At 44.6% G+C, this 24557-nt stretch overlaps 1 protein-coding gene across 1 annotated transcript in view; it reads left to right on the forward strand.

Annotated features, from left to right (window-relative positions):
• LOC120917519 (probable ATP-dependent helicase PF08_0048) overlaps positions 1-24557 on the forward strand; it is a 74386-nt gene that overhangs the window by 6576 nt on the left and 43253 nt on the right. Inside the window, exons 3-4 of the mRNA XM_040328869.1 lie at positions 1060-1279; positions 17388-17807. Coding sequence (XP_040184803.1) covers positions 1060-1279; positions 17388-17807 — 640 coding nt within the window. The remainder of the gene's footprint in view (positions 1-1059; positions 1280-17387; positions 17808-24557) is intronic.

A 24557-nucleotide genomic window follows, 5' to 3' on the forward strand; every position in this document is an offset into this window, starting at 1 on the left:
TTAAATGCAGACTTCTCAATCTAGAGCACTAAGAGCAGAGTCCCTTCACAAGGAATCAGATAGATAGACTAAGCTTTTCAGGACACCAGACAATGTCTCCTTTAAAAAAACACACAGCTGACTCTCTAGCACAAGATTGGGGGCAGCAGCCCAAAAGTATCTAAGATCTCTTACAGCTGCCTGCATTTACAAAATGTTCAGGAACAGTTGGTTGTCCCCATCCAACTTCCAAGCGACACCTTTCTCCAGTGTTACCAAATTAGATCCTTAGCAAATAGCCCCTCAGTCATCTCTCTATTGCACCTAATGCCTTGTACACACGATCGGAATTTCCGTTGGGATAAACTCAGATGGATTTTTCTGACTATATTCCATTCAAGCTGTCTTGCATACACACTGTCACACCAAATTCCGACCGTCCAAAACACGGTGACGTACAACACGAGCCGAGAAAAATGAAGTTCAATGCTTCCGAGCATGCGTCGAATTGTTTCCGAGCATGCGTGTTTTTTTCTCTGTCGGAATTCCATACAGACAAATGGAATTTCCGATATAATTTTTTTCTGTCTAAAAAAAAGAGAACATGTTCTCTTTCGAAGTCCGTCGGAATTTCCGTTGGAAAAAGTCAGATGGGGAATACACACAGTCGGAATATCCGATGAAAAAATTCTGTCTGACTTTTTCCATTGGAAATCCCTACCGTGTGTACGCGGCATTAGGCTTAGTATATAGAATCTTGTATTACCTGCCATTTTATAGATTGCTACAGCTCAGCTCCGGAAATAAAATTTGGCCTGGTACATATAGGTGCCAGGTTTGCTTCTTATTGGTGTATGGTCAGTAAATATTATTGATATACAGTATAGCTGTAATAATTAGAGCAGAAATCTGTATAAAAGCACCATTACCAAACCATAATTTTATAGTCAGCGTTCATAGTTGGGTATATTGGGGAGAATGTGTGAGTACTATAATGGAGTTTTTATGGTCTTTTCTATTGTGCCTTTTAAGTCATTCATACCTTTTTTTTAAACTGTTATTTTTATGTTTTTTCTATAGGAGAAGTACAAGAAGCAAATGCATCCCTTTACATCAGAACAGTCAACATGTGCTGCACCCAACAGTATTGCAAGTACCATGGGTCACGGTTACAGTAAACAGTTCAATGATTTTTCAGCAAATTACAGCAATCTTTGTGAACCTCGCCACTTTTCAGCAACTGTTGGCCAGCCTCCAATAAATTTTAGTCTGTATCCAAATCAGCAGCTAGGACTACAAGGTAATGTTTTCCAAAGTCTGTTGAATGATAAAATGTAATTGGTTTACCTTATCTGCATCCAGAATCCCATGATAAAAAATCCATAGAATAATAAAAATACATTCAATCCTTACAAATCCATATTCACAGGCCAAAAATAAGAATTGTATCCACTATTTAAATGCGTTACATTTGTTCTTGATGCAGCACAGAGAAAAGTTAGTTATCTGTAGCACACCTAATGTTAACAAAAACGTAATGCTCAACCTTCTCCTATCTGAACACATAACATTTGAACTAATCACTAAAATGATCCATTTACATTTTAGACAAGCAGTGAGAGATCTTGTTCTTCATACGCACAGTGGGAGTCACCAGGGCATGTCCCGTACTTACCCTGACTTATATAATGGATGTGATAAAAAGGATGATGCATGCAGAAGTGTAGAATAAATATACTTTTATAATAGCTGGTCTGGAGGTGCACCACAAAGTTTGAGGGGGTAAGATATGGCATGTCTTAAAAAATGGTGACACTGTGTGTGGACTGCGGAAAGGAGACTATATAGGATAAAACTAGAGCCACCGAGCTGGAGCCGACTGACTAAGCCCTGCACGGTGCACCTGAGAGGAGGTCAGTGACAGCGCCGTTAGGCCAGTCTGAGGGGGGGTCACTGATGTAAGGGGGAAGTGAATACGATAATGTAAGGGGGCACTGATATAAAGGTTTCCCCCTTATATCAGTAACCCACCCCCTTACCTTAGTGTATTCTTTCTGCTGAAGGATGCCCCCCCCCCACGTTCTGAGTTCCTGGGGTGATCCCCCTTGATGATTCACCACTTTTACAACTTTTAACTGGAATTTGCGTTTAAATATATATATATATATATATATATATATATATATATATATATATATATATATATATATATATATAAAGCCCTATGTGCTTTCATCTTTCATATCTGTATTATCTATATATAATACACTATTCAAATGTGCTTTAAAATGTATGGTTTTCCCTTTCATGAACAAGAAAATAATGACGCTATGCTGTTACGCTGGTATAATAATGCTGTGGGGCTGGTATGAAATTCTTTCCAGGGCTGGCTTTTATTCCCAGTCCGGCCCTGCAGGCAGGGCAACGAGAGCAATAATAAGGGAAGCAGTCAAGAAAGCCTATGGTAACTCTGGAGGAGTTGCAAAGTTTCACGGGTCAGTTGGGAGAATTTGTCCACAGGACAACTATTAGTCGTGCACTCCACAAATCTGGCCTTAATGGAAGAGTAGCAAGAAGAAAGCCATTGTTGAAAGAAAGCCATAAGAAGTGTGGTAGAAAACTACCACTGCACATTACCCTAAAAACATTATCCCCATGATGAAACATGGGGGTGGCAGCATCATGTTGTGGGGATGCTTTTCTTCAGCAGGGAGAGGGAAGCTGGTCAACGTTGATGGGAGGATGGAAAACCTGTTAGAGTCTGCAAAAGACTTGAGACTGGGGCAGAGGCAATGCTGTATCTTGGCCTAGGCCGACAAGGCCCAGGCCTAGGGTGGCACTTTGCAGGGAGGGGGCGGCAAAAAGGTCTCCTTCTTCCCTGCACAAAAAAACAGCCTCCTCCTGGCTCCCACACAAAAAGAGTGTCCGCCGGCTTGCTCCACACTTTTAGTGTAGCAACAGCCTTATTGGGCGGACTGAGCCGGGGGGCAGAGTCCAGGAGGCAAATCAGTCAGGCACCCCCATGAAGCGGTCGCTCGCACTGCTGTCGGTATGATAGCCTGACAGCCTGACGTTCGAACAGACCGGCGGCCGCACTTAATACAACTGGCAGTTGTGGCACTAGTAAGTGTGGCACTGGCAGCAGAACTTAGTAGCCTAATGCTCCACCTACCCTCCTCTAAGACATCCTCGAGAGGAAGTTACAATATGTACTGTAACTTCCTCCCAGGGCTCTTTGTGTCAATAGCATGAAGGTTTTTTTTTTCTTTGCATTCTCAATGACAACTCTGAAGAGGGCATTTAGGTGATTTCCTTCCTGCTTGATATCTTTGAAGAGGTATGTAAAGTGATTATGGAATTATTTACTTGTTGTGAGTCATACTTTGAGCGCTGTTGACTCTTACCTGTTGTCCTGGAATTGATAGGGTTAAATCTTGAGAGCTCCAGTGTTGGTGTAATGAAAATTCTGGGCTTTTGTAGTTTTCTGAATGAGAAGTAAAGCTGGAATGTATACTTTTTTTGCTCATGGTTTTTGCAACCAATTGATTTGTTTTCGGCTTTTCTCTATAGGAACATCTTAATGCGAGTTAATCCTGTTTTATTTAGCAAAATGTATTGTAATTAAACATACACAGGTTAAAGATCTTTCAGTCTGTCTGTTGCATATTTGGGGTCATTTTTGGCCTAATTGAGTACTAATTGTTCGACTAAGAAACTGGTTTGTGCATGTCACATGACGACCATCAAATGGAACATCAGTTGGGCAGGTCCCCATCCCCGGTGTTCATCCTGGGATAAGTGGCACCAACAGCCAATAGCAGTACCTGTGTGGTTAGGTCATCATTGTATGTCCAATAATCCACAAATATGGATTTAACCCAACCCTATCTGCTGGCCCAATGTGATGTCATTTAGGGGAATTTTAGCAGGTGACTATGAGCACTTCCACCACTGGAAGTGCCTTTGTTATCACTTAGCACTGGCATTAGTTTTGATATCAGTTTGAGATGTTTCAGTGATCCTCGGTAAGCTTGCCCCCATCATCCGAGCTATTCTAACTGGGGGTTAGTCAGCGTGCTCGCCCCCTCCCTTGGGACTAAATCCCTGCGGGGAGACGCAAAGCGTCTCTTCTCCAGAGAGAATACGTTCTTTGCTCGCAACCTTTTCTCATAAATAATATCATCCAGAACCTTTATTAGCTTTGTTGACCTTCTTTGTACGCTCTCCATTTACATTAAATCCTTCCTGAGGACTGCTGCCCAGAACTGGACAGCATACTAGTTACGGCCGGACCAGAGTCTTGTAGAGCAGAAGAATTATCTTTTTATCTCTGGAGTTAATCCCCTTTTTAATGCATACCAATATTCTGTTTTCTTTGTTAGCAGCAGCTTGGCATTGTATGCCATTGCTGAGCCTATTATCTACTAGGACCCCCAGGTCCTTTTCCATCCTAGATTCCACCAGAGGGTCTCCCCCCAGTGTATAGATTGCATTCGTATTTTTGCCACCCAAATGTAACATCTCTGATGTTCCTTTTCAGCTTCCTCTCTGCAGAACGAGTACAGCTGTGCCTTGTTCAGACAGCTGAGCTCCGTTCTGCAAGACGTCCGCGTCACTTCCGGTGCGCGGACGTCTGCGTTCCACGCTGGGACGCGGAAGTGCGCCCCAGCGTCCTTCCGCATTTTCCCCGCGAATTCGGGGCTATTTAAATGTCCCAGAGATGACGGTAGGGTGTTCCGTTATTGTGTCGGATGCCTGCCGTCACCTGGGAACACCCTGTCTGGTCCTACAACCCCCGGAGCTCCAGACCCCTCACCCTACTTGAATCCTGCCCATAGTCTACCTCTCTCCTGGCTTCCAACAAGACTCACTTCTGCAGCCCATTGCACCCTGTCTGTTTCACACAGATTGTTTCCAGCATCCAGGAACCTGTGATTTCTCTACTCTCCATGTGCAGCCCTCATTCTGTGTACTACAGGACTCAGCAGAACCGCAAGTATCATACCACTTTAATATCATAACCAGTCTACATTATTTGCTTGGATTTGACAGTGCAATTATGGTTTCCACTATGTGCTCAGATAATTAAGAAGGACTATGCTTATCTCTGTATTAAGACTATCAATGTGAAGTAACATTATAGTTGGACTATATTATGAACTATCGCCCAAACATAACTATCAGCAGAATACTGTCTATGTTAATTATAGTGGAAAGCTCCATATTACCTGAAACACTATCACAGGGTTTTTCCTTCCCTAGTTTAGCTTATGAGTCAATAAGCTAGCTTTATGTTGGTTTCGGATTGAGGACGTGATGATTTAACCCCGAACTTTCTGATTAAATAGAGAGTGTGCTGGTGGTTAGACCTGAGTAGCCTCTGCAGCTGTGATCCAACACTATTAATTTAGTACTCAAAAGCAGTGTCATTACATAATAACGGAACCAATAAGAAATTGTAAATGGATCCAGCAGAGCTTGCAAACCACCTTGTTGGACTTTCACAAAGAGTGGATAACCTCACTGCTACTATGAATGAACTTCGTGTAGAAAATGATGCTTTACGCAACCAAAATTTTGTTCAAGCTAGGGACAGACCTGAACCTAAGGTTTGCCCCCCAGAACCCTTTTCAGGAGACCGAAAGATTTTTCGTCAGTTCATCAGTTCTTGCCGCCTCATGTTTGAACTGCGCCCCCGCACCTATTATTCAGACAGGGTTCGAATTCTCACCCTTATTTCTTATTTAAAAGGAGAACCTAGAGTCTGGGCTGATGCTTATGTGGAAGAACATGGTGATTTACTTGGTGCATTTGATACTTTTTTGGATGAGATGTCACTTTTATACGAAGATCCTAATAAGCAGCTTACTGCTGAAAATACTATTAGAAGCCTTAAACAAGGGAAAAGACCAGTAGAGGATTTCATATCAGAATTTAAATGTTGGAGCCGGGAGACCCAGTGGACTGATATTGCCTTGAGAAACCAATTCAGACTTGGTTTATCTGAACCAATGAAAGATGAGATTGCACGTGTAGAACTTCCTCCCACTTTAGAAGATCTTATGCATCTTTCACTCACCATAGATCGTCGCCTCAGAGAAAGGAAGGCCGAACGTGTCAACACTTATCTTCCTCCACAAATCAGAAGGTCTAAGTCACCACCAAAAGATGTCCCCATGGAACTTGGTGCTGTCAAAGGCCCTCTGTCACAGGCTGAGAAACAACGCCGCAGAGCTCATAACCTTTGCCTTTATTGTTCAGCTCCTGATCACATAGTTTCTACCTGTCCACTCCTTAAGAGGAATTATGAAGGTAACATATCTAACATATGTAAGACCATTCCACCTGGTACTACCACTAATCGTTTCATTTATATCACTCTTACCTTACAGTGGGACCAAGATAGAATTACCATCGACGCAATGGTCGACACCGGTGCCTGTGGCAACGTTATTGATTTGCAAATTGTGAATACAAATAAAATTCCGTGTGTGCTTAAACATAATCCTCTCTCTGTCACTTTTATTGACGGTTCTAGTTCTGCTTCTGGTCCAATCTCCTCTCAAACCTCACCCCTTCTGGTCACTTGTGGAAATAACCATACAGAGACTCTTGTCTTTGACGTCATTCCATCTCCAATATTCCCAATAGTTCTCGGACTACCCTGGTTATTACTGCATCAACCAACCTTCCTTTGGTCAAACCACTCACTCAATTTAAATTCCACTTTTTGTCAAAGTACTTGTTACCCCATATGTACGATCCTCTCCACAGAAGTTTACTGTAGTGATCTACCTACTTACATACAAGATTTCTTAGATGTTTTCAGTAAAACTAACGCCGACCTCCTTCCCCCTCATCGTATATATGATTGCCCTATTGAATTAATTCCTGACAGTCCAATCCCAACTGCGCGTATCTATCCACTGTCACAACCGGAACTGGTACATCTCAAAGTCTACCTAGATGAAAATTTAAAGAAGGGCTTTATTAGACCTTCCACTTCTCCAGCAAGTGCTGCCATGTTCTTTGTCAAAAATAAGGATGGCTCCCTTCGCCCTATTATTGATTACAGAGCTCTTAACCGTATCACCGTAAAAAAACGCTACCCTTTGCCTCTCATTCCAGAACTCATTGAACGTCTTCAAACCTCAAAGGTCTTCACAAAATTAGACCTCAGGGGAGCTTACAACCTAATCAGGATTCGACCAGGAGATGAGTGGAAAACCGCTTTTAAAACTCGCTATGGACTCTATGAATACACTGTAATGCCTTTCGGTTTATGCAACGCACCCGCGACATTCCAGTGGTTCATAAATGACATCTTCCGAGATCTGCTTGACATCTGTGTGGTAATATACCTGGATGACATACTGATTTACTCTGATACTATTGAGGAACACACTAAACATGTTCGTTGGGTTCTGGCCAGGCTCAGAACACATTCTCTATATGCCAAGCTTGAGAAATGTGTTTTCAGCCAGTCTAGCATTTCATTCCTAGGGTATCAAATTACACCTGATGGTGTCCAGATGGATCGTTCTAAGGTGGATTGTATTATTTCCTGGCCAATTCCCCACTCAAGGAAAGCTCTTCAACGCTTCCTTGGTTTCTCCAACTATTATCGTAAATTTATCAAAAATTTCTCAGCTATTGTCAAACCATTGAGTGCCCTCACCAGTACGAAGATACCTTTCTCCTGGTCAGACGAAGCCCAGAGATCCTTTGACTCCCTTAAACTTTGTTACACTACAGCACCCATTCTACAATTGCCCAACCTTCAATATCATTTCACTGTAGAAGTAGATGCATCCCATTATGCTTTAGGTGCTATACTTTCACAACGCCCATCTCTCTCTGAACCACTACATCCTGTTGCTTTTTACTCCAGGACACTATCCCCAGCGGAAAAGAATTATCCTATTGGAGAAAAAGAACTTCTTGCAATCAAAGATGCTCTAGAAAATTGGAGGCATTTACTGGAGGGTTCCACACACCCAATTACCATCCTCACGGATCACCGAAACTTACAACATCTAAAAGCATGTAAAACACTCTCAGCCCGCCAGGTCAGGTGGAGTCTATTCTTTGATAGGTTTGATTTTTACATATCCTATAGGCCTGGTTCACAAAACATCAAGGCGGACTCCCTGTCACGAATGCATGAGGACCAAGACAATGAGATTCCTCCTCTTTCTATTATCCCATCAAATCGTTTCATCGGTGTGTCCACCTCCTTCAGGCAGTTAATCTCTCAGTCACTCTCCAAAGATCACTCCTGCTTACCAAAGGATCTTACTAGGCTATCAGATGGTGTTTACACTTATAACAACAAGATTTATGTTCCCCCCAATTTACAACTCGTACTACTTCGACATCTTCATGACTCACCTTTAGCTGGCCACCCTGGGATCAACAAAACTACTCATCTCGTTAAAAGAGATTATTGGTGGCCCAATCTATCTAAAACCATTCATGAATATGTTAGTTCATGTGAAATTTGTGCACGCAACAAACATTCTAGGAAGCCCCCTTTTGGGTTACTCGCCTCCATTCCAGTACCTCACAGACCTTGGGAAGTTGTGTCCATGGACTTTATAGTAGACCTTCCCAGGTCTAACGGTGCTAATACCATCATGGTCACAGTAGACCTTTTAACAAAGATGGCACACTTCATCCCCCTGAAGAAGTTACCAACTTCCTTTGAGACAGCAAAAACTTTTATTACCAATATTCTCAAATTACATGGACTACCTTCTCAAATCATTTCGGATCGCGGAAGCCAATTTGTTTCTAGATTTTGGAAAACCCTGTGTAATGCCTTACAAATCGACCACCGCATGTCCACTGCATATCACCCTCAGACAAATGGACAGACAGAACGTGTCAACCAAATTCTCGAACAATACCTACGATGTTATTGTACATATCTTCAAGATGATTGGTATCATCTACTTCCCCTTGCTGAATTTTCTTACAATAATTCTACTAGTTCTTCGTCTAGATTCACACCATTCTTTGCAAATTATGGTTTTCACCCCAACAGTTTACCAACCACTTACCCCCCAAATACTGTTCCAGCAGTTGATCATTATCTCTCTACTCTAAAGAATACATTGGCCATTCTACGTTCCAACTTAGATAATGCTCAACAAAGACAAAAGCAATATTATGATGCTCATAGGTCGGTACCTCCTGTATATAAAGTAGGGGATTTGGTTTGGCTCTCCACCCGAAATCTTCACCTTAAGATTCCATCAAAAAAATTAGGCACCCAATTCACTGGACCATTCAAAATAACACAATTAATCAATCCGAATGCCGTTAAGTTACTTTTACCCTCAGATTGGAAGATACATTCTTCATTTCATGTTTCTCTCATTAAACCTTTTATTTCTAACCCATTTCCTAACAGGAAGCCATGCCCTCCTCCTCCTGTCGAAGTACGAGGTGAAACCGAATATGAAGTCGAAAAGATCCTAGACTCCAGGAAACGTGGTTCTACTCTTCAGTACCTGATACGTTGGAAAGGTTATGACCAATTTGATGACTCTTGGGAAAATTCTACAGATATACACGCCCCTCGCCTGGTCAGACAATTCCATCAAAGGTATCCTAACCGGCCCTCCCTTTCTGGGAGTACTGGTGGTGCCCCCTTGAGGAGGGGAGTATGTAACATCTCTGATGTTCCTTTTCAGCTTCCTCTCTGCAGAACGAGTACAGCTGTGCCTTGTTCAGACAGCTGAGCTCCGTTCTGCAAGACGTCCGCGTCACTTCCGGTGCGCGGACGTCTGCGTTCCACGCTGGGACGCGGAAGTGCGCCCCAGCGTCCTTCCGCATTTTCCCCGCGAATTCGGGGCTATTTAAATGTCCCAGAGATGACGGTAGGGTGTTCCGTTATTGTGTCGGATGCCTGCCGTCACCTGGGAACACCCTGTCTGGTCCTACAACCCCCGGAGCTCCAGACCCCTCACCCTACTTGAATCCTGCCCATAGTCTACCTCTCTCCTGGCTTCCAACAAGACTCACTTCTGCAGCCCATTGCACCCTGTCTGTTTCACACAGATTGTTTCCAGCATCCAGGAACCTGTGATTTCTCTACTCTCCATGTGCAGCCCTCATTCTGTGTACTACAGGACTCAGCAGAACCGCAAGTATCATACCACTTTAATATCATAACCAGTCTACATTATTTGCTTGGATTTGACAGTGCAATTATGGTTTCCACTATGTGCTCAGATAATTAAGAAGGACTATGCTTATCTCTGTATTAAGACTATCAATGTGAAGTAACATTATAGTTGGACTATATTATGAACTATCGCCCAAACATAACTATCAGCAGAATACTGTCTATGTTAATTATAGTGGAAAGCTCCATATTACCTGAAACACTATCACAGGGTTTTTCCTTCCCTAGTTTAGCTTATGAGTCAATAAGCTAGCTTTATGTTGGTTTCGGATTGAGGACGTGATGATTTAACCCCGAACTTTCTGATTAAATAGAGAGTGTGCTGGTGGTTAGACCTGAGTAGCCTCTGCAGCTGTGATCCAACACTATTAATTTAGTACTCAAAAGCAGTGTCATTACACCAAATGCATTTGTTTACATTTTTCTACATTGAACCTCATTTGCCATGTAGTTGCCCACCCCATTAATTTGTTCAGATCTCTTTGCAAGGTTTCCCCATTTATCACCACCCTCTGAACTCACCCTTGTAGCCAGTTTTCAATCCATGTACTCCCCCTCTGGTCCATGCCAATGGACCTTATTTTGTACAGTAAACATTTATAGGGAACTGTGTCAAATGCTTTTGCAAAATCCAGATACACCACGTCTACGGCCTTCCTTTATCTAGATGGCAAATCACTTCCTCATAGAAGATTAATAGATTGGTTTGGCAAGAACGAATCTTCATGAATCCACTGCTAATGATACTGTTCTCATTACTAAAAACCTGTATATAGCCCCTTATCATTCCCTCCAAGAGATTACATACTATTGATGTTAGGCTAACTGGTCTGTAATTCCCAGTGATGTATTTTGGGCCCTTTTTAAATATTGGTGCTACATTGGCTTTCCTCCAATCAGCTGGTACCATTCCAGTCAGTAGACTGTCAGTAAAAAATAGGAACAATGGTCTGGAAATTACTTGACTGAGTTCCCTAAGTATCCTCGGGTGCAAACCATCTGGTCCCGGTGATTTTTTAATGTTAATTTTCCCAATTCTAATTTTAATTCGGTCCTCTGTTAATCATGGAGGTGCTTCCTGTGATGTGTGAGGGGGATAGACACTGCAGTTTTGGTTACTGAAGCCCCCCGATTCCCTCGTGAAGACTAAGGAGAATAATAAATTCAATACCTTCACCATCTCCCCATCTTTTGTAACCAGATGTCCTTCCTCATTTTTTATGGGGCCAATATGGTCTGTCCTCCCTTTTTTACTGTTACTGTATACATTACTTAAGAATTTCTTGTTTTTTTATGCTCTCTTTATGCCTCTTCGCGCCATCCTCCGGCTGTCTCACCACCAGGGGGCGGAGTGCGCTAAGTCGCAAAGGTGAACGGATTTCGGCATCTCGACCTCGGTGTGTACACATCTGACACTGACTCTACTTGGGTCCCTAATAGAAGAGAGAAGGAGGAGGAGAAGTGGGAGGAGGAGGAGGAAGAGGAGGCACATCTCCGATAAGGCAGGATGCCCTCCAGGGGGCAGCTTAGGGGCAGCCACCCTATTGCATCACACCACAGAGCTAAGCAGGTGAAGGGTGCTGCTGACTCCCTGTTTATTTTCAAAAGTTCTTTGGTGTGGCCCTTTTTTGACACGTGTGCAGCAGATCGTACCGTTGCTGTTTGCAACCGATGTCTGAAGCGGATCAAGCGTGGCCAAAACAGCAGTCGCTTGGGCACCACATGCTTGACCAGATATATGACAACCTTCCATGCAGTCCGTTGGCAAGAGCACTTAAAAGACCCACATCAAAGAACAAGGTGGACCTCTCCTTGCTTCTCTCCTGGGATCTCCAACCCCACTATACCACCAGTCCTCTCAGAAACCTGCACTGAGAGGAATGTAGGTATAGCATTCGGTGTCCCAAATACTTGCGGCCAATCTGCTAGTGGTACACCAACATCCGTTTTTAGCAGGCAAATTTCCCTACCCCAGTTGCTAAACTGTAGAAAGAAATTCGGTCCCAGCCATCCACATTCTCAGCGTCTGAATGCTAGCTTGGCCAAATTGCTAGCACTGCAACTGCTGCCTTTTCATCTGGTAGATTCTGCCCCCTTGCGTGAATTTGTGGAGTGTGCGGTACCTCAGTGGCAGGTTCCCAAACGCCATTTATTTTCACGGAAAGCCATTCTGGCTCTCTACCAGCATGTGGAACGCAATGTCTTGGCCTCGTTGGACAGGGAGGTCAGCAGTAAGGTGCATATTACCGCTGACTCATGGTCCAGCAGGCATGGACAGAGACGTTACCTTTCTTTCACGGGGCACTGGGTAACTCTGCTGGCAGCTGGGAAGGATACAGGAAAGGGTTCAGTATTGTTGGACTTGTTCCGCCACCATGCACCCAAAATGCTAGTGGTGATTCTGCCACAGCTCTCTCCTCCACCCCCTCCTCTTCTTCTTCCTCTATGGCCTCTTCCTCTGCAGATTTGTCCTCTGAACCAGCGGTGCTCCGTAGGCGTTCAAGGGGCTACACAAGCACTCAGTCAAAAAAATGCCATGCGGTGCTTGAGTTGCTCTGCTTAGGGGACAGGAGTCACACTGGGGCAGAGATTCTGTCAGCTCTGCAGGGGCAGGCTCAGAGGTGGTTGACGCCACGCCAGCTTCAGCCAGGAATGGTTGTATTTTCGACAGGGACACTTGACCCATGTTCCCTGTTTGGCTCATGTCCTGAATTTGGTGATGCAATGGTTCTTGAGCAGGTACCTGTGCTTACAGGATCTCCTGAGGCAGGCCAGGAAAGTCTGTGGTCATTTCTGCTGGTCATATAATGCCAGAGCTCGGCTGGCTGACATTCAAAAGGAATGCAACCTGCTTAAGAACCGCCTTATGTGTGACATGCCCACCAGGTGGAACTCAATGTTGGCAATGCTGCAGTGGCTGCACACGCAGCAGAGGGCCATCAAGGAGTACCTGTATGTGTATGACACCAGGACAGGGTCAGGGGAGCTTGGCTTTTTTGCCATGCCAGTGGCTACTGATCAAGGATGCATGCACTGTCCTGTCACCATTTCAGGAGGCCACGAAGATTGTGAGCAGTGACAGTGCATGCATCAGTGATACTGTCCCTCTTGTCTTCCTGTTGGAGCACATGCTTCGTGGAATAATGGACAGGGCACTTGAGGCAGAACAGCGGGAGGAAGAGGAGGACTTCTTTACCTCTCAAGGCCTCCTTTATCTAGATTGTATTCCTGCGGGCCCACCGAACACACAGGAAGAGGAGGATTGTGTCAGCATGGAGGTGGAAAATAACACTCAGCGGCAGTCTTCAAGGGATCGTTTTCAGTCCCCAGAAACCCATGAAGTTGTAGGTGACTGGGAGGAGGTGGTTGCGGATCATGTGATCCTTGGTGATCCAGAGGACTCAGGATCCAATGCCTCTGCAAACTTATGCTGCATGGCCTGCCTGATCCTGCAAAGCCTGCAAAAGGACCCTAGGATTCGTGGTATCAAGGAGAGGGATCATTACTGGCTAGCAACCCTTCTTGATCCACGTTACAAAGGTAAGGTTGCAGAACTTATCCAGCCTTCGCAGAGGGAGCAGAGGATGAAACATCTTCAGGAGGCCTTGAAGAAAGGTTTGTGCAATGCGTTTCCAGAGATTGGGAGATTACAATTTCCTAGTGCTGGACAACGTGTTGCTGAGAAGGTGGCCGGCTGACGGATGCCTTCAGACAATTATTCAGTCCTCAGCGCCAAGGTCTGATTGGTTCCAGCAACCATCGCCAGCGTTTGCATTACATGGTGCAGGAATATATAGGGGCAAGATCAGACTTGGAGACCTTTCCAACAGAGCATCCACTGGGTTACTGGGTCTTGAGTGTGGACCACTGGCCAGAGCTTGCTCAATATGCAATTGAGCTACTGGCTTGTCCTGCATCCAGTGTTCTTTCTGAACGCACGTTCAGTGCTGTTGGAGGCTTTGTAACCAATCAGAGTGCGCCTGTCCACAGACTCTGTTGATTGGCTCGCATTTATAAAAATTAATCAGTCTTGGATCACCAGCTACCAAGCACCTGATGCTGATGTAACCAATTGATTTTTCTATGGATGTGGGATCCCTTGAAGACTGCCTATGCTGAGTGACTATTCTATTATGCTGAGTGACTATCCTATTCCTCCTCAATCTTGATGATGCTAGCTTCTAAGAATATTTTTGGTTCAGGGCACCACCACCACTGCCTAAGGCCCAATTTTTCTGCCCCTGTTTAACAGGGGCATGTAATTACAATTTTTGATCCAATATTTCACAGCAGGACCCATTTCTGCGCTCAACAATCTGTTGAGCGCATCTGTGAGGGCTTACAGTGTTCTGGTACCACCAACACCTGAGGCCCAATTTTCTGAGGGAGTATATAGGGCAGGTCGTATAGTATATACAGTCGGTCCCCTACTTTCAAACATCTGACTCACAAACGACTCCTACTTACAAACGGAGGGAGACAACAGGAAGTGAGAGGAAATCTACCCCTGGGAAGGGAAATTCTCTCCTGTAAAATTTATTATGGGAAAAAGGTGTCTCCACTGATGTTTTATCACCAATCCTTGTTTCCCTACTAACCCAAAATTTTCTAAATCAAATTGTCATTGTGACAGAAAGTGAGGTGAAATATTCTGAACAGGGGCACAGACAGCAAAACAAATGTTACAGGGTTGATAACTCTTCCCTATGCTATCCAAAAAGCTTAAAAATAGATTTTTTTGACTGGAGCTACACTTAAAAAATGTACCTGTTCCAAATTACAAACAGATTCAACTTAAGAACAAACCTACAGTCCCTATCTTGTTTGTTACCCGGGGACCGCCTGTATGCTGCTGTTCAGAGTATATAGGGTCTGGGCGCCCCACACCTTTTTTTTTGGGTGCAGGGTTCCCCTAATATCCATACCAGACCCAACGGGCCTGGTAATGGACTGGGGGGGGGGCAATGCCGCTTGGGGGGGCCCAATGCCGTTTTTCTTAATAATTTTGACAGGAAAGGTTCCATCCGCTAGTAATATTTATCATTTGGCATGCAGTACTGAGGTCCACCAGCAGGTGTCTCCTGCCAGTTTGGAACTGCCAGGGGAACTTCTCCCAGCTGGTGTTATGTCATCTTTGGGTCACAGTACTGGCATCCACCAGTGGATGGATCCTGGCAGTATGGAGCAGACAGCACCTCCTGCGGTCAGGTGTCACCTAAGCCTAATTACAGGCATACATATAAATACCCGGAAGCTCACACTGTTGAGTTGCCTTGGTATCTCTCTCCTTGCGCCCTGACCTCGCTTGCCTGTGACCCAATTCTGAGCCTGTTCCTGGGCTTATCCTGATCTTATCCCAATCTAGTCCCTCCTGTGTACCTGTTCCATTGGATCCCTGTCCTGCAGCCTATCCATCCATCCGCTTCCTGACCTGTTGGTTTCCCGTCCTCATCTGCTGACTCCCCGTGTATGACCTTGTCCTGGCTTACGTTACGTTTCTGGGACATCCCTTGTCCAGTATTCCTTACCCATCTGCAGATCTCCCTGTGTATGACCCGGGTCTGGCTTTTGTTTATGATTCTGGTATCTCCCATTTATTGCACATATCTATCTGTTGTTAGTTGTGGGTCTCTGTCTGATGGTTGGTTTATTGCACTGTGTCATATTGGAGGTGGTTGTGTTTATATTCACTTACCTTAATAAATTATTATATTTTCACTTACATGCGTTTTTGGTTTCCTCTGTGCAGGCCACACTGTCTGGTCTACTAATTCCCTGATAGATTTTCATCTATATTGCTGGGACCCGACAATACATTACAGCCGCAAGCAGTTTTAAAAAATTTTTTTTCCTTTAGAAATATAATTTTGCTGCAAGGACTGTTCTAAACACGGGAACATGCACAACTTTACAGGCATACTATAGACACCCCCCAGGTATGAAATTTAAAGAAATATTTATTTTATACACTTTGTTTCACTTTAAGCATTATTAAAATCACTGATCCTGAAAAAACTGACGTTTTTAAAACTTTTTTTTGCATTTATACATGTCCCCTGGGGTAGGACCCAGGTCCCCAAACCCTTTTTTTTGCAATAACTTGCATATTAGCCTTTTAACCACTTCAGCCCGGACTATTTCGCTGGCCAAAGACCAGAGCATTGTTTGCGATTCGGCACTGCGTTGATTTAACAGACAATTGAGCGATTAGTGCTATAAATATGCACTGATTACTGTGAAAATTACACTGGCAGTGAAGGGGTTAACCACTAGGTGCCGCTGAAGGGGTTAAGTGTGACCTAGGGAGTGATTCTTACTGTTAGGGGGTGTGGCTACATGTGACACGTCACTGATCGTTGTTCCCGATCACAGAGTACAGACGATCAGGGACAGTGTCACTAGGCAGAATGGGGAGATGCATGTTTACGCTTGCCTCTCCCCGTTCTGCAGCTCTGTTACCCGATCGCAGGACATTGGCGGACTTTGAGTCCGCGGGTCCCGTGGGCACGATCATGGAGCTTTTGGCAGGGGCGCACGCGCCTCCGGCACAGCAGGAATTTAAAAGTGACGTAAATATATGTTACTTTGCCCAGCCATGCCATTCTGCCGACGTCAATCTACAGGAGGCGGTCGGGAACCAGTTAAAATTAGCACTTTTGATTTTTCACCTTCGTGTCCCATAGACTTTAACAGTTTTCGCACAAACTTTTTGGTCGTTCGCATGTTGTGCCACGAACCGAACTAGGAGGTGTTCGTCTCATCCATAAACAGTATCTCTAGTTCACCCATCTTGTCTGCCAGGCTCCTGGCATTGGTGAACATGCCACATAGTTTAGACTGGTCGCATACTATCCTCTTATTGGGTGTTTCAAGATTGCAACTAGGACTTGCCATACTTACCATGGGTTTATGTGGTTTGGTTACTCTACCACTAATGCCCCCAATATTACCCACTGAAATATGTTCCGCTCTGACTATCTCTACCTCTGGACCCCCCCCCCCCCCCCCCAATCGCCTAGTTTAAAAACCCTGCTAACTTTTTGGCCATCAATGTTGTTTGCTTAAGATCCTAGTTTTGAGTTATATGCTGGAATCTGATAAATTCCTGCAAATGTTGTATTTTTAGAGAGCATTTTCTGTGGTCATCAGCATAAAATATTTAAACAGATAAATTCTACATGGTATTTAATTTACTTTTCTTTTTTTTGACACTTAGGATGCTGCAATCGTTCATTGTGTTGTGGTCTTGTGCATCCACACTGTGATGGACAGTTTGGAAGCTTCATACCAGATGTATTTAAAATTTTAGACTCCACACTGGACTGCCAGTCACAGAAGAAAAAATGTCCCACATCAGACTCATCAATAGCCAGGGACGTCACGTTTATTCCTAATACTAAAAAAGACATTGTACAACACTGTTCAGGATTTGTTTGTGACAAGGATAGCCCTGTAAAATGCCAAATCGAGCCAACCCATGTCCATGGAGATCCCCTTGAAAGCATACTAAATAGTGATATGTACAGAGATTGGAAAGAAAAGCTTTTAAAAGAAGTCCACCAAAAAATGGTTGGAGAACATGATGTTGAAATTACTGTAGAACAATCTAAAGAAGAAGATTCCAGTAAAAAGCAAGGTAGGAAAGTAAATGTATATGATAGAATATGACAATGTCAACCTCTTTTGATGTAATATATACACACATACATATCTGGATGCATACTATAAGCAGTTATGCAATATTCCCAATACATTTTCCATTACGTATTGCTAAAGATTTGACAAAGATGATATACAGTAAAGGTAGGCAACCCTGGAAAGGTGGAGATACCTGAATAACATGGAATGGATCAAAGGTCATCAGGATGCTGCAAGGTTTTTTTATTTTTATATAACCTAACAAGACCCCATTTTGAAGTAGTGAATGCTAGAAGAGTTCAGGGGTCAATACTAAGTAATGCAGAGTTTAGGGGTCAGTAATAAATTATGCAGAGTTCAGGGGCCAGATTCACGTAGGAGCGCGTATCTTTGTTCAAGCATAGCGTATCCTATTTACGCTACGCCTCCGCAACTTAGACGGGCAAGTGCAGTATTCACAAAGCACTTGCTCCGTAAGGCGGCGTAGCGTAAATTGGCCGGCGTAAGCCCGCCTAATTCAAATGTGGAAGAGGTGGGCGTGTTGTATGTAAATCAATTGTGACCCCGCGTAAATGACGCGCTTAAAGAACGGCGCATGCTCAGTATCATGTCAAATTTTTTCCCTAAGTTACGCCGGCTCAATGCCTGTGACGTGAACGTAACATACGCACAGCCCCATTCACGTACGACTTACGTAAACAACGTAAGAAGTTACGCTTGTGCCGACGTCCACTTTGCATTGGCTGCGCCTCATATAGCAGGAGTAACTTTACCCCAGACGTAAGCCTAACGTGAACGGCGTAGCGGGGCAAGTACGTTCGTGAATCGGACGTAATCGGACGTTAAAATCTACCTAATTTACATATTCAACGCGGAGATCAACGGAAGCGCCAGCTAGCGGCCAGCGTAAATATGCACCCCAAGATACGACGGCGTAGGAGACTTACGCCGCTCGTATCTTGCCCTAATCTATGCGTAACTGATTCTATGAATCAGGCGCATAGATACGACGGCTCGGATTCGGACTTACGACAGCGTACGTGGAGATACGCTGTCGTAAGTCCTTTGAGAATCTGGCCCCAGGGGTCTACATAAATGATGCAGCGTTCAGGGGTCAGTAATAAGTAATGCAGAGTTTAGGGGTCAGTAATAAGTAATGCAAAGATCAGGGGTCAATAATAGGTAATGCAGAATTCAGGGGTCAGTAATAAGTAATGCAGAGTTTAGGGGTCAGTATTAAGTAGCGCAGAGTTCATATGTCAGTAGTAAATAATGAAGAGTGCAGAAGACAGTAGTAACACAGAGTTCAGAGGTCAGTGGTATGTAACGCAGAGTGCAGAGAGCAGAGAGCAGAATTAAGTAACAGAAAGTTCCATGGTCATTAATATGTAACACAGATTTCAGACTTCAGTAGTATGTAAAGCAGACTGCAGGTGCCACTAGTAAATAACACAGGGCTTAGAGGTCAGTAGTAAGTAACACAGAGTGCATGGGTCAGCAGTAAGTACCGCAGAGTGTATGAGTCACTACAGGTAGCAGCATTACAATAAAGAACTTGTGCGCTGCTATGAAAGAATTAATTGATGTGAACAAAAAGAACAGCTGCTACCATTTAATAAGTGAACTCACCATAGGCCTGCGCACAGGGTGTGCCAGGTGTGGCTGGGCACACCCTAATCATCTAGTGCACATTAGCATTATTGCTTTGTGTGCCAGTGGGGAGATGGGAAAGATCTCCCTCTTACCCGCTCTGCCATAAGAAAAGTGCTTACTTGCTTCTCCTTCACTGTGCCAGCAGGGAGATTAATGTACCGGGACAATATACATGCAACATATATGTGTTTGAGCTTTGGGGTGCACACCCTAATGCATTAGGCTGCGCATACCTATGGAACTCACACTCATAAGAAATTAAATATGCAAATAACGGTGCGCTTATTTAGCAGTATAAATGAATCCTGTAAAATATCTATCTACACAACTAAAACAGAAATATTAAGACACAAAAGTGAATACCATCAAAATAAGTCAGAAAAATGAAACAATTAAAAAAAGTGAAAAAAAGTCCATAGTGATGATTCTGAGATGAGTGATACTTGCAAGTATGTAATGCAATTTCATGCCACAAATTAATGGATGTACACCACCATCCACCTCTGAGTGTCAGATCAAAAGAAGACCCATATGGGTCTAATCAAGCCTTGTAAATCAAGCCAAGTAAAGAGGATCTTCAATCATCAGGAACACCAGCTTTTTTTTTTTCTTCTTAAATCTTTTTTTTTTAACTTAATTTTTTATTGAGAATTTTTTTTTCGTTTTATTACAATATACAACTTAGCAATCATACCCCCAACATCCTAACCCCCCTCCACTTCTTCCCACCCAGCTATAAGAAGTATACTATTTAAAAATTAAATAAAAAGTAATGCCTTCAGTGTTTCCTAATTAGGGGTTTTCTTCATCCGCAAAAAAAGCCCATCTCATACCCCATTTAACTCTATATACTTGATCAGCCACTTCTCTCTTCAACCACCATCCACATAACCTTCTCATCCATCCCTTACACTCTCCTTTATCTTGGTTCCTTCTAGGTCACCCCACGTCATCTCAATACCTTTCCTCTCTTTTGTTATTTAAATATTGATACCTCTTGCTTCCCACCAAGGTTTCCAGATTTTGTCATATTTCTTGAATTTTTTGGAGTATGGGTATCGTGCTCCATTCCAAAGTCCTCCCTCTAAACTGTTGCCTGATCTGTAAGTACCTAAAAAAAGCTCTCCCTTTGTCACTGACCAGTTTAAGACCCTCATCAACTCCGGTAGTAGCACCTTCCCATAATGCGATAAATCTTGGCCAGCAGCACATCTGGGCCCGGGGATTTCTGTCCCGCCATCTCATCCGTAACTCGCTGTATTTCCTCTAACGTTAAGCCCTTTCATTAAGGGAAGGATCCCCATAAAAGGCGTCCATCTCATCCCCCATCTCCTCCTGTCGGGAACTATACAGATCTTCATAATATTCTCTAAACCTACCCACTATTTCTGGTATATGTGAGGATACCCTTCCATCCCCTGTAACAATTGTGGGTACCACAGATGAGGTAGAGTTCACCCTAACTAAGTGTGCCAACACACGTCTCTATTTAGATCAACAAACTCATTCAAGGCCACCAATACCTCATCCGGCTCCCCCATCAATTCAATCCAGAAGGGACTTATCCTCCACTCCCCAGGATGGTTACTTTCACCCACTTCTAGTGGCACTGTCACCGGAGAATGGTCGGACAGGTCCCTTGGCATATAATTCACATTCTTTATCACCAGCATCATCTCCTCGTTTCCCAAAATTAGATCAATCCTGGAGAGCGTGGAGTGTGTCCTGGAAAAGCACAAGTACCGTCACACTCCCAGGTTCTCTATTCTCCAATTGTCCTTCAAACCAGTTTCTCTCAAAAATTCGCGCAATCGGTTATCAATAACGTTACTCGTTTGTGTCCCTGGGGGAAACCTATATAGTTTACGGTCCATAACCATGTTAAAGTCCCCGATCACTATCACCGGCACTCCCGGCTTATCCAGGACAAACTCCATTAACCACTTAAGGACCGCCTCCTGCACATATACATCGGCAGAATGGCACGGCTGGGCACATGCACGTACAGGTACGTGCTGTGCTATGGTCCAGCCGTGGGTCGCGGGAGTTAAAGAACGGGGAGAGCCGTGTGTAAACACGGCTTCCCCGTTCTTCACTATGGCGGCGTCATCGATCGTGTGATCCCTTTTATAGGGATACATAATCAATGACATCACACCTACAGCCACACCCCCCTACAGTTGTAAACACACATGAGGTCACACATAACCCCATCAGCGCCCCCTGTGGTTAACTCCCAAACTGCAACTGTCATTTTCACAATAAACAATGCATTTTAAATGCATTTTTTGCTGTGAAAATGACAATGGTCCCAAAAATGTGTCAAAATTGTCCGAAGTGTCCGCCATAATGTCGCAGTCACGAAAAAAATCGCTGATCGCCGCCATAAGTTGTAAAAAATATTTTTTTTTATAAAAATGCAATAAAACTATCCCCTATTTTGTAAACACTATAAATTTTGCACAAACCAACCGATAAACGCTTATTGCGATTTTTTTTACCAAAAATAGGTAGAAGAATACGTATCGGCCTAAACTGAGGAAAAAAAATGTTTTTTTATATATTTTTGGGGGATATTTATTATAGCAAAAAGCTCTATTTTTGTTTATAGCGCAAAAAATAAAAACCGCAGAGGTGATCAAATACCACCAAAAGAAAGCTCTATTTGTGGGAAAAAAAGGACGACAATTTTGTTTGGGAGCCACGTCGCACGACCGCACAATTGTCTGTTAAAGAGACGCAGTGCCAAATCGCAAAACCTGGCCGGGTCCTTTAGCTGCATTTTGGTCCGGGTCTTAAGTGGTTAAACCGCAGAGGTTTGCAACACCAAAAGGAGGGGGGATATACACATTTGCCAATATGCAAATTCTATTCTCTATCTTACAGAATAAAAAAATGTATCACCATAGTTCATCAATCTTGGTCTGCATACAAGTAAACATCACCCCGGATCTAACCAAAATGCTTACCCCTCTAAAATAGGAAGTGTGAACAGACTGAAACTGTGTTCGATAGTCTCTCCACCTCAATTGGGATATGGTGATATTAGTAAGATGTGTTTCCTGAAGACAAAGAATACCTGCCCCATATGTTTTTGCCATCAGAAAGACTGCTGCTTTTTTCCCTGGATCTCCCATTCCCTGAACATTCCATGAACACAATGGGGCCGGATTCAGATACATTGGCGCATATTTATGCGGGCGTAGCGTATCTTATTTACACTACGCCGGCCCAGTGCGGAGAGGCATGTACTGTATTCAGAAAGATATTACTCACCAAGATGCGCCAGCGTAACGTATTTTCGACGGCGTAAGGCAGCGTAAGGCAGCGTAAGTGTAAGTGGGCGTCACCCCATGCAAATGATGGTCCGACCGTGTCGCAGAGAGATACGTCGGGCGTATCTTAAACGGCACATGCGCTGTGACGTGGATGGATTGTCTGCACCCATCTGCGCATGCTCACAACTACGCCCGGCGTAACCCCTAAGATACGCCGGCCCAACGCCAGTGCATAAATACGCCCAGAGATGCGTCCGTCAAGTGCAAAAGTACACAAGCATTTTTTAGGACTGCTAGTACTTTTGTATTTTGTTGGAGGCATGTCTGCACCAGTTGCTAAGACAAGGAGGAAGCTCAATTTCTCCCCTGCTGAGAATGCTCTGATTATTGAGGGCCTCAATAAATATGGCACGTGCCTCTATGGGGCACTGACTGGCACTACCAGCAAGGTGGAGAAGGATAGAATTGTGCTGGAAATTACAACCCAGGTGAATGCCCTTGGCATTGCGGCTCGGACCACCAGGGATATTAGCAAAAAAATTAATGAGCTGCGAGGTCTTGTCAAAGTGGAGGAGGAGCAGGTCACTATTAAGGACGGGTTCTTTATAGTGGAGGAGACCCCCATACCTGTTCCCTCCCAAATGACCTCCCCCATCAGGGATAGCCCCTCAAGGGCCACCTCCCCCATCAGAGATAGCCCCTCAAGGGCCACCTCCCCCATCAGGGATAGCCCCTCAAGGGCCACCCCATCCAGCCTGCCCCAAGCCTCTCCTGCCCCAAGGAAGGCTACCCGGAAAACAAGGGGTGTCCCGGAGGCATTGGAGGAGAATTTGGCGAGGGACAAGGCCCACCAAACCCACCATATGTCAGCCTTAGTGGGGGACCTTCACAATGTGGCAGAGAGCCTGTCCTCCTCGGCTCAAACCCAGGCTGCATGTGCGCTATCTGTGCAGCAGGCCCTCACCCAGCAGGAGGGTCATAATGTTGCCTTCAATTCGAGCCTGCAGGACGTGAGTGCCAATTGCACTGGCATTCTTACATGTATGGGGGATCTGCAGGCCACCACATCAGGCCTAGTGACGGAGGTCCGGAGCCTGGCAGAGGCAGTCCAGGCCAATACGGCAGCTGCTGTACATGAGGAGGGGAGGCAGACACGGCGCCACCAGCGCAATACCACCACCCGCCAGCTGCGGATGCAGGTGGAGACAAACACTTACCTCCTCCGCATTGCCCTGGCATTGGAGGGCAGCCTGGCAGCCAGGGAGAGACCGGGGGATGTCCCTCCACCAGATAACCCCCCCCACCTGAGACTTTTATCCAGGGGAGAAGTCTCCAGGGGGAGAGCGCCTGCTATCCAGCGAGTCCAATCCTCCACACCAAGATAGAGTGGCAGCCCGTCCACTCGGGGATCACGTGGTCCTGATTAACATGGAGTGATGACTTCCGAGACCAACTGCTGTCATGTTTTCACAACTGTTTTGTCCTTCAGGTGGAGTGGCGGGCTCCGGGTCTCCTCGGCAGGGACGGTGTGTCTCTTCCTCCTCCTCCTCCTCTCTCGGCTCGCTCTGTCTTCTCTCCAGCTGGAAGGAAGAAGGGAATGAGGCAGGGCTGACGTGAATGGATGCAAAACAGCTCCTCCTAAGCCTGCTGTGTGTGAGAAGGAGAGACAGAGAAACAGAAAGAGAGAGAAAAGCTTTTTCCTTTTCTTCCTTCCTGCTGGAGAGAAGACAGAGCGAGCCGAGAGAGGAGGAGAGAGGATCTTCTGCCGCAGATGCTCCTGGGTGGGTCTGATGAAGTGGTGGGACATGCGTCTGAGG

This window comes from Rana temporaria, chromosome 11, assembly GCF_905171775.1.
Source record: "Rana temporaria chromosome 11, aRanTem1.1, whole genome shotgun sequence".
NCBI classification, from domain to species: domain Eukaryota; kingdom Metazoa; phylum Chordata; class Amphibia; order Anura; family Ranidae; genus Rana; species Rana temporaria.